The sequence below is a fragment of the Hibiscus syriacus genome, unplaced genomic scaffold (assembly GCF_006381635.1).
Source record: "Hibiscus syriacus cultivar Baekdansim isolate YM2019G1 unplaced genomic scaffold, ASM638163v2 tig00112738_pilon, whole genome shotgun sequence".
NCBI classification, from domain to species: Eukaryota; Viridiplantae; Streptophyta; class Magnoliopsida; order Malvales; family Malvaceae; genus Hibiscus; species Hibiscus syriacus.
In genome coordinates, this window is record NW_024063392.1 from 9,686,536 (window position 1) to 9,697,250 (window position 10,715).

General features: G+C 33.1%; 1 protein-coding gene across 1 annotated transcript; it reads right to left on the minus strand.

Annotated features, from left to right (window-relative positions):
• Window positions 1-5,696: 5,696 nt before the first annotated feature.
• LOC120182824 lies at window positions 5,697-8,350 on the minus strand. Its single transcript, XM_039187686.1, has 4 exons — window positions 7,973-8,350; window positions 7,828-7,881; window positions 6,119-6,217; window positions 5,697-5,797 (listed from the first exon to the last, which is right to left on the minus strand). The coding sequence occupies exons 1-4, from the start codon at window positions 8,339-8,341 to the stop codon at window positions 5,705-5,707; spliced, it is 615 nt and encodes a 204-aa protein (XP_039043617.1). The 5' UTR covers window positions 8,342-8,350; the 3' UTR covers window positions 5,697-5,704.
• Between the last annotated feature and the right edge of the window lie 2,365 nt (window positions 8,351-10,715).

A 10,715-nucleotide genomic window follows, 5' to 3' on the forward strand; every position in this document is an offset into this window, starting at 1 on the left:
AGACAGGACTTTGATACCACCATGGAACATGTCTCTATACAGATCCTTGTATATGGTTTTTAGGGAAACCTAGAAGCATTTCCACCTCATCAGATTCAAGTGGAACAAGTGTCGTGTGCTCATAGCATCTTCTGGAAGTGTTCTTTGAGTTATCTGATCTGGTTTGGTATGAACCCCAAAACCCCATCATTGGACTTGAAAGATGAGTGTGCTCATAGGATCTTCTGGAAGTATTCTTTGAGTTATCTGATCTGGTTTGGTATGAACCCCAAAACCCCATCATTGGACTTGAAAGATGAATGTGCTCATAGCATCTTCTGGAAGTGTTCTTTGAGTTATCTGATCTGGTTTGGTATGAACCCCAAAACCCCATCATTAGACTTGAAAGATGAATGTGCTCATAGCATCTTCTGGAAGTGTTCTTTGAGTTATCTGATCTGGTTTGGTATGAAACTACAGACCAATCATTGGATTTGAAAGATGAATGTACTCATAGTACAAATAAAAAGACCCAATAGCATCTTTTGGAAGTGTTCTTTGAGTTATCTGATCTGGTTTGGTATGAACCCCAAAACCCCATCATTGGACTTGAAAGATGAATGTGCTCATAGCATCTTCTGGAAGTGTTCTTTGAGTTATCTGATCTGGTTTGGTATGAAACTACAGAACCAATCATTGGATTTGAAAGATGAATGTGCTCATAGTACAAATAAAGAGACCCAATAGCATCTTCTGGAAGTGTTCTTTGAGTTATCTGATCTGGTTCGGTAGGAACCACAGAACCAATCATTGGAATTAAAAGATGAACTGCATGATCGTCTTCATTAAGAAGCTTCTTTTCAAGCTTCTTCTACTTATTCCTTTCCCAAAAATCATAACCCAAGTTTCGCCTTTTCTTGTAATTGGGATCATTGCATAATGGCTTCCTATCTTTTACCGGAAGAAGTGCATCAGCAGCCTTAGCCATTTGAGCAGCACATATCAAATCTATCAATTTTGTAATTGATGAATCTGAACCACATCTCTTCATGGCTATTGAAGCCTCAGTCTCTGAGAATCCCATTTCTTTTCAAGTAAAACAATTTACTCTCCTCATCAGAATCAAATTCAAGATTTTCTCGGTATTAAAAGAACTATCGATATCTGCGAAATCATCTTGAAAGATCACTTCATAATCAGATGAGTTGTTATCAGAATTAACATGTTGCATGAATGCAAGCTTTTCAAGAGCCTATACTATTGAGTTTTATTCTCAAGAGGTTTTGTGACATTATATCTACATCTACATTTGTCAAAGATGATAGATTCTCTGATTTGAAGAAGAAAGATTTATTGGGTTTCTACAACTGAAGAAATACTCAGTTCACCAATCTGAAATCAAATAACTTAACAATTATGCATCATATTTAGGTATTTGCAAAAATAGGTGCATTTTCATTCATTCTCATCCATGTTGAAATTTGACAGGAATTTCAAAGATTTTAGCAAAGTTTCAAATCCATCATTTGATGGATCAGCTTTTCCAGTTTGAGTTCATAATGAGAAGAACTCATCTGAAGAAGGAAGAAGAAATTAATAATGAGAAGAATTTATTCAACCTTTTGCTCAAATCCATCATTTGAAGATCAGATTTTCCAGAAAAAGTTCATAATGAGAAAAACTCATCTGAAGAAGGAAGAAGAAGTTCATAATGAGAAGAATTTGTTCAACCTTTTGTTTAAATTCATCATTTGATGGATTAACATTGCCAGGTAGAGTTCATAATGAGAAGAACTCATCATCTGAAAAAGGAAGAAGAAATTCATAATGAGAAGAATTTGTTCAACCTTTTGCTCAAATCCATCACTTGATGGATCAACTTTTCCAGTTTGAGTTCATAATGAGAAGAACTCATCTGAAGAAGGAAGAAGAAGTTCATAATGAGAAGAATTTGTTCAACTTTTTGCTCAAATCCATCACTTGATGGATCAGTTTTTCCAGAGAAGTTCATAATGAGAAGAACTCATCTGAAGAAGAAAAAGTTCACAATGAGAAGAGCTTATTCAACCTTTTGCATAATTCTATCACAGAAGCAGATAGATTAGTATCAACCTTTCCAGATAAAGTTCATAATGAGAAGAACTCATCTGAAGGAGAAAGAAGAAGTTCATAATGAGAAGAGCTTATTCAACCTTTTGAATGACTCTATCACAGAAGGAAATAGGTCAACATCATCCCCAGCGAAAAGTTCATAATGAGAAGAACTCATCTGAAGAAAGAGAAGAATTTATTCAACATCTCCATCATAATCAAGTGAAGCCAAATGGATAAAAAAAATTATCTTTTCGTGTTTGCCCTATTCTTGTTAATACAAGAATGAGCAAAGAGGGGCAGCTGAAGACACTAAATTTTTTTTACCCATTTTATTATTGTTATAATTATTATTATAATTATTATTCTTATAATTATTATATATATTATTATTAAATAATAATAATAATAATAATAATTACAAACAGGCCCATATTATCTGGCCCAATTACAAATGGCCCAACTAAACCCTAACAGATTAGGGTTTGATCTAACCCTAGCCACCTCATCATCTCAGCCGTTGGATCTGAGAGATCCAACGGCCCACACTCCTCCAGATGCAAACCCTAGTGTATGATACCCTAGGGCCACGCGGCCGCCGCAGCCACTCCCACCATCTCCACCGTTGCCACGCCTCGCTGAAGACTCCAGAAGCTTTGCTGCTTCAACACCCGCCGCCCACGTTGCAAGCTCTAGGGGTGAGTCACCACATAGCTCGGTGACTCACCGAACTCCATCCTTAGGACCGGTCCGAGACAAGCGCCGGTGATGGCTATAAAGCCATCACCCAACCTGCAAAGAAGACAGAGGCAACCAACAGAGCAAAGAAAAAAAAAGAAACAAGAAAAAAGCAAGCAAACCAGCAACCACAAACAAAAAAAAAGCAAGGAGAAAACGAAGAGAACTTACCGAGGAAGACAACGTCGTGATCGGAGTCACCACCGGCCTCCAAACGTCACCAACAACCTTCGAAAACCGAAGGTATTTTCCTAAATTTGTTCCGATTGGGAGCTATTTAATAAAAAGGAGCACTGGAACCGTATTAGGACGGTCCGATCTACGTCTCAGTAAAAAAAAATTCGACCATCGAAAGCGGTGGCCGGCGGCGGGGTCAACACCGGCGAACGGCTGCCAGCCGGAGAGCTTCTCTCTGTTTTAGAGAGAAGAGAGAGAGAGGAAAAAAAAAGAAATGAGAGCTGGCCCTTCGGGCCAGCCGGTTTTGGGCTTAAATAGCCCTTCCCGAACGACGTCGTTTCGGGGAGGGCTATTTTTGTAATTTTTAATTGTTAAATCTCGTCCGCAACCATCCTAACTTGTAATCTTTACATTTTAGTCACTAAATCAAATTTATAATCCTTTTAATTTGGTCTCTAAATTTTATTTTTTTATATTTTAGCCCTTAACCGTATTTATAAATATTTAGGATAAATAACATATTTAGTCCCTTAATTTTAATAAATAATATTTTAATCCTGAGTTTATATTTTTAATTTATTTTAATCTGATATTCGATTTTTATATAATTTTATTTTAGTCACTAAATTAATAAATAAGGAAAATAACATGTTTAATCCCTATAATTTTAAATAATTAATATTGAATTAGGTTTTTAATTTTAATTTTATTATAATTTAGTCACTAATTTTAAATATTTTCATTTATTTTACTGCTTTTAGATATATAATTCTAATTGTATTTTTACTGTTTTAATTTTACTTGTTTATATATTTAAATATTATTATATTTATTATTATATAGTCATATAAATATATATATAATAAATAATAATTTATATTTTTTTTACATAAATTATTTCAATATTTATTTATTTATTTTTCAATATCGAAGAAAAGGGCAGTCTTAATACAACTGGATGTCCTATTCTGGTATTTTAAAATTAATTATTATAAAAAAATTATAATTTTATTTAAATTATTATATTAATATTTATCAAAGAAAAGAGTTGTCTTAAGGCACCTAGAAGTCATTTTCTGATATTTCTAAATAAATAAACATTTTATTTATAAATATATATAAATTATTTTTTTCTCATAATTATAATTTTGAAATAATAGGATAATAAATTAAATATATTTTGAATTTTTAAATTTCTAATAATAGAGATAATTTATAATTAAAAAGTACCAATTTTGGGCGTTGTAGGGGTGCTAATCCTTCCCTAAACGTAACCGACCACGAATCCCTTTTTATTATTAAAAAGAACGAATTTTTGGTTAAAACGCAAATCAGTTTATCTTTTAACTGATGTTTTCTTAAAAACTCTTTTAAAAGATAATTTTTTAGGTATTCAACCTACCTGACCCAAAAGGCCGATGGCGACTCCCAAATTATTTTCAAAACCATTTATTCACATCAATTTTCCCGCCAAATAAAAATTCGTGCCCGGACGAAAACCGGTTACGACACAAGACACAATAGAAGATTCTACAACAGAGGCTAAATACATTGGAACCACTGAAGCAACAAAATATGTTATTTGGATCAAGAAGTTAATATCTGAACTAGGGGTTGTTTCCAGCATATTGGATGCTATAGAATTCCATTGTGACAACAATGGAACCATTTCACAAGCAAAGAAACCCATATCTCATCAACGGTCCAAAAATATTCTTAGGCGCTTCCATCTCATTGGAGAGATCATATATCGAGGAGAGGTGGAGATATGCAAAGTACGCATGGATGACAACATTGTTGATCCCCTAACAAAGCCTCTGGCACATAAGAAGTATGATCGTCGCACTGAGTCACTTGATATTAGGTATGTGAGTGATTGGTCTTAGTGCTAGTGGGAGATTGTTAGAGTATGCCCAAAGATAAATCATATGATGATTGTATGGACATATTTTATTTACCGATTTTATTGAATAAAGACATTGCCACTATTATTTTCAGTTATATAAATGTGTTAATATAAATTCAAAGATAATAAATTCCATATAATAATATAATTATTATTAAAAATCCTTAGTAGATTATTATTATGGGTATGGACAATAATAATATGTTTAAGACCAACGTGTTATTGATAGATGACAATGGGTTGTCCTTGACATAGAGATGTCGGAATTGATGCATGAATATGTTGTTAAATAACGACTTATTGGATTGACCCACTATGAGCATGTCTTGGATTATTATGTGATGGTCACAACATTGCTCATGGTAATGACTATATGTCACTACTAGAAAAAATCCCTTTAATGACGCGCATTGCACGTCATCTATGGGTGCAGATGATACACAAATGCTCTTGATTGAAACCACCGTCATAAATCTCAAATGATGCGCAATTGTGTGTCATAAATCCATGACGCGCATTTATGATACGTATTTATGACGCGCATTTATGATGTGCATTGCGCATCATTGAAGTCCCGTCATAAATGAAGATGACACACATTTGTGTGCCGTGATAGTATGACGTAAATTATATATATATATATATATATATATATATATATATATATATATTGTAGATTGACAAATAACCAAACTAAATCATATTTAATGCCTCATAATACTAAATATATATATCATATTATATATAAGCAATCCATTTGCATACTAACATTAAGTTATCAAAAATATTGTAATCATATGTCGATACAAAATATCATGACATAATAACGTTTGCCACATAAGAAACCCATTCTTTGCGAATATCATCAACGTCATCATCCGTGTATTCTTCCTTCCCATCGCCAACCTAAGTAAAAAATATGAAATAAGTATATAATTTATACTTATTTAGAGTGAAGTATATAACTATCAAATAGTACTAAAATGACCAATTTTGCATATGCATTCTTTGAAGCATATGTAAAAATAAATTTTACACATTTAATTAGTAAAACTTCTCTTATAAATTATATACATTATCACGGCACGAATTCGCAGTTTTCAATCTTGCTAACAAGTACTTGCATTAATTTGTTTAGAATAGCATCCTACTTCAAGTCCATATGATAGTTGTATGACTAATGTGTATGTATGATATGACAGATGTGTATCAGAAAAGTTTGCTTACATTCTTAGTGACCATCACTTCAAGTCCGTTATCGACTATCTCTTTCATGAACTTACAAACATAATATCCACACTCAGTACCTCCCGACTGACGGGTACACTACAAACAGTTTACAATAAACGATTAGTCAAAATGAAAGCTACATCTTTAACCTTGTAAATGAACTCCTCCATTAGTGGAAACGGTAGTAAAGCGTGAACTGATGACACACAAGCAAGTAAAATATTTGTTCAGCTACTAACAAAGTAACTTAAAGATCACAAGCAAGAGATAGACTTTAATTTGGATCTTAAAGTTCCACATGTTACAGAAAGAACTCACCTAGCAACACCTTTTACACGTAAAAAGAAAACAAGTAATAAAAAATAACCAAGCTACACAAGTCATCCCTTTGTCCTGCATTACATGAGCCATCTTACAAAAATAAGTGATACCTTTATAACAAGATTTTTGGCAACATTCCCAATGAGAAGAGGTCCAGCAAACGGCAGAATCCATGTGGCAAATATTATGCATCGAAACATCCAACCAGATAATGCAAACCAAAGGAAGAAAATTGTATGCGAACAGATAAAATAAATTCTATTATCCTGAAAGAAATAAGCTAGCAAACCCAAACAAAAATGTATTTAGGTTCTAGCACTTCCCATAAAAATAAAAAAAATAAAAAATCCAAAGGATTTCGACTAATTTTCTCTGCATTGAAGAAAAACATATTGGAAAGATTAAATTCCAATGCAGAAGATATTGATGAATGAGTCATAAGCATTGGGACTATAGCCAATTACTTTAATATAAGACCACTACACAAACTAATAGAGAGCTGATATGACGTTAAATATAACATAATACTCACCCTTAAACATAGGCTCAACATATAGAACAAATATAAAATAATAGGCCTATCAAATGAACCCCCAAAATGAAAGCAACAAACAATTTTGGCATATGAAAATTTCAATCAAATCCAACTTGAAATAGGTTTTGAAGCTTAACTGTGGTGCAGGTAGGTATAAACACCAAAGACTAGTGATGTCGAATATACTTAACCTCTGTAAATGTCCCATCCTTTTTTAATTAGTTACAGACAAGATATTGGATATTTGCAAGTTAAACTATAGGTCTCAAGAGTTTTGAACTTCACCAATTATTTAACATTTAACAACCACCACCTGCAGCAACCAATGTTAATAACTTCTTTCACATTATAATTGTTATTAAACCAGATAAACAGAACAGACATGGAACATGGGATGCATGAACACAAGTTATTGTCATCATCTATGTTACTAGGACCCCAGGGTTTGCGGGTACGGTCAGGTTTTGTAAGTTTTTCATGTATTTGGAGGATTCTTGAAGGTTATATCCCCTTATCTCTGTATCAGAAATGGGTACTTCAAGAAAAACTAAGAGTCTAACCAACATATACAGATAAAGCATTCGCTAGCTTTGTCTAATTCTTTACTCTTCTTCTTTGCTTTTCTTCTTTCAAAAGCCAATCGAGCATTTAGAAGTCTAAATTGCAGTAGTTTTGAAAAACTAAGATTCAACTTTCATAGATAGTAAAACGCAAGAATTTACTTAGCATCATAGAATATTAAGCATTTAATCAATTAGAACATGTCGTATTTTACATCTTTTGCTGTATGAATTTTTTTTCCCAGAATTAGCAATGCAATGTAATTGAAACTAGACCAAATGTTACTTACAGCAGAACTTCTTCCCAGTGGAGTATCCAAGAAATCATTCAGCTGCTTCCTGTACTGCAACCATATCAACAAACAAACACCCCCCAAAATATTGTAAGTATATAAATTCCAAAAAAAAATATCAGATTTGAAAAAAAACACAAACCCTAGGCCAATTTCTGCTAAAATCCATAGAAAAAGTCCGACAATGTAGTCCAATCTCGAACTCCCGGTCAATTTCACGAGCACGTTCCGTAGCCGATTGGACGGCTGAGGAGAGTTGGCGGGAAATGGAGTACTGGTGGTCTAATCGTTCAGCAGTCTTTTTAGCTTCGAAAATGAATTGCTCGAAGCCGTTGTTGGCGGTTCGCCAGGCGTCCTTCCAGGCCTCATCGGAGGCCATGCGGCGAGTGAAGGTGTCGAAGTCGCTCCTCCTAAAGGATTGGACTAATAAAGGGTGCCGACGCTGAAGGAGACGAGGTTGCGGTTGAATCTTTATTGCGTGCCATGCCGTAGATGGCATAGCTGTGACCATAACTCAGAATGTGAAATGATGATTATGCTGTTTTCTCGCATTAGGAAATCCATTTTCTTTTTATTTTTTAAAAAAATAAGCGGGAAAACATGTCTACGTAATGAAAATTATGGGGAAATTAAAAGATGATTTTTAGAGATGATACACAATGAAAAGTGTACTCTGTGTATTTGTTGAATTTTTTGGATTATGATTATTAAATATGACACACATTATTGTAAGTAATAAATCGTTCAGATTTTAATAAACATGTCATTTTTTTATGACACACATTTTTTGCAAGTCATAAATTAGTGTGTGTCATCATTTATGTGTCATTAAAGGTATATTTTCTTGTAGTGTGTATGATCCTCAAACTTGAGATCATTACTAACTCAACATATATTCTTATATGTTTTATTACAGTTAAACATACTTCGTAGCTTTTTGCACTATAAATATTGATATTGAACATATCTCAATATATGCAGTAGGATGTGAATGATTAAGAAAATATTTGTCCTTCCTATATAATAGGAAATATATCACAGGCCACTTGATTGAGTGGACTAGAAATGCATGCCATGCTCAAATAAGTTGATATGAGATATCACAAATCATTTGTTAATTATAGTCTACTCTAGATATCAAGAAGTAATAGATAAGCCATGCAAGTGTGACTATCCCAAGACTTGTTCCTATTCTAGATATAAAGGACAAAATGATGTAATACATAAAAGAGTCAATCATGAAGATGATATGTCGAATCATGATTTCTTGTAACTTAGGTGACAATGATATATTGCTAGATGATACTCATTGTTTGTAATATTAGAATGGTTCTAATAATTACTACTAATGTTAAAAAAACCTACAGGGTAACATCCTAAGGTTGAAGTGAGCAAATATTAAATTGTACAATCTAATTAGAACTAATATATATATATATATATATTATATACATATAATTTAATTGTCTTGAATAAAATAAGTGGACATTAAAAGAATGCAATTATGATTACAACTCTTTTAATAAATATTTAATTCAGAATAATTAAAGAAGTTTTTTTTTGAAATAATTAAAATAATATTTTTAATTAATTCAGAATTAAAAAACCCTAAAGGTTAGGGTAACACGCGTATATAAAGATAAGAAAGGGTCTAGCAGTTGTCTTCTTGATCTTTTAGTCGATTTTCTCAAAACCGTTTTTGAGAAAAGTTAAAAAAATTATTTGCTCTCAACCGGGTAAACCAAGTAGATGCTGAGACCTTTTTATGGAGGTTTGCGATTCAAATCGTTCGTGATCACTATTACTTTTGTTGAAACCTTGATGTTTTCAAGGAACCCAATGTAGGTAATCGTATCCTTCCTCCTATTTTCGTTTTTATCGTACATGGATCGCTGGTGAGACCGTCAAGTTTATTTCAGCTACGCCATGGGGTACGCCAATGGTTCCAACAATTTGAATCCTTAGATTTTTCTCAATTTATACCTCCAAAACCTTTACTTGAGCATGCACCCAATTTAGAGTTAAAACCTTTGTCATTACATCTTAAATATGTGTATTTGGGTAGTTGTGAAACTTTGACTATGTTTTATCTTCTAGTCTTAAACCTAAGCAAGAAAATAGCTTAATAAATGTGTTATCTCAGTATAAGAGAGTTCTAGGTTGGACTATGGCTGACTTGAAGGGCATAAGCCCTACTATTTGCATGCACAAATTCTACTTGATGAATGCCCAATAATTCTGTTGAACCCCAAAGAAGGCTCAACCCAGTTGTAAAGAAGGTGATAATAAAAACATTATTAAATGGCTCGATTCTAGAGTAATCTACCCAATATCCAACAGTTCATGGGCCATCCCGGTGCAATTAGTGCCCAAGAAATGAGGTGTGACCATTGTCGTAACCGTCTTTCGGTTGGGCCCCGAATTGGGCTTCGACTTGAAATAATTGGGTTGGGAGTCGCCACCGACCACTTTAAAACGAATTTAGGTGGGTCGGACACCATCTTACCTGATCTACGTTTTTACCAGAAATGTGTCGGGTTCGGGAGTCGGTTACGGTCAAGGAAGGATTAGCACCCTTGAACCGCCCTTTCGGTACCAATTAATTTGCCGGTTGTCTTAAATTAAGAAAATTTAATTTAAAATTAAAAGGTAAAAATACGATCACAATTACTTACCTTAGATAGTTTTAAAGGTGTGGCCTTAAGAATGTCAAAAAACCATGTTAGATAAAAAAGTAAGAAATAAATAAATAAATTAAATTAAAATGAAAAAAAACAAATTAAATAAAAGATAAGATAAAGAAAGCAAAGATAAAATAGTAAGTAAAATAAATATAAAAAATAAATAAATAAATAAAAAGAAGAAAAAAATATATAAATAAAACA

What these genes read in the sequence shown, in the direction of transcription:
- LOC120182824 (XM_039187686.1), bottom strand. Translation starts at nt 8,341, where the DNA reads ATGGTCACAGCTATGCCATCTACGGCATGGCACGCAATAAAGATTCAA. An exon ending in TTAGCAGAAATTGGCCTAGG is followed by an intron (nt 7,882 to 7,972) that starts GTTTGTGTTTTT and finishes ATATGGTTGCAG; the next exon opens with TACAGGAAGCAGCTGAATGA. An exon ending in AAGTGATGGTCACTAAGAAT is followed by an intron (nt 5,798 to 6,118) that starts GTAAGCAAACTT and finishes TTTTTTACTTAG; the next exon opens with GTTGGCGATGGGAAGGAAGA.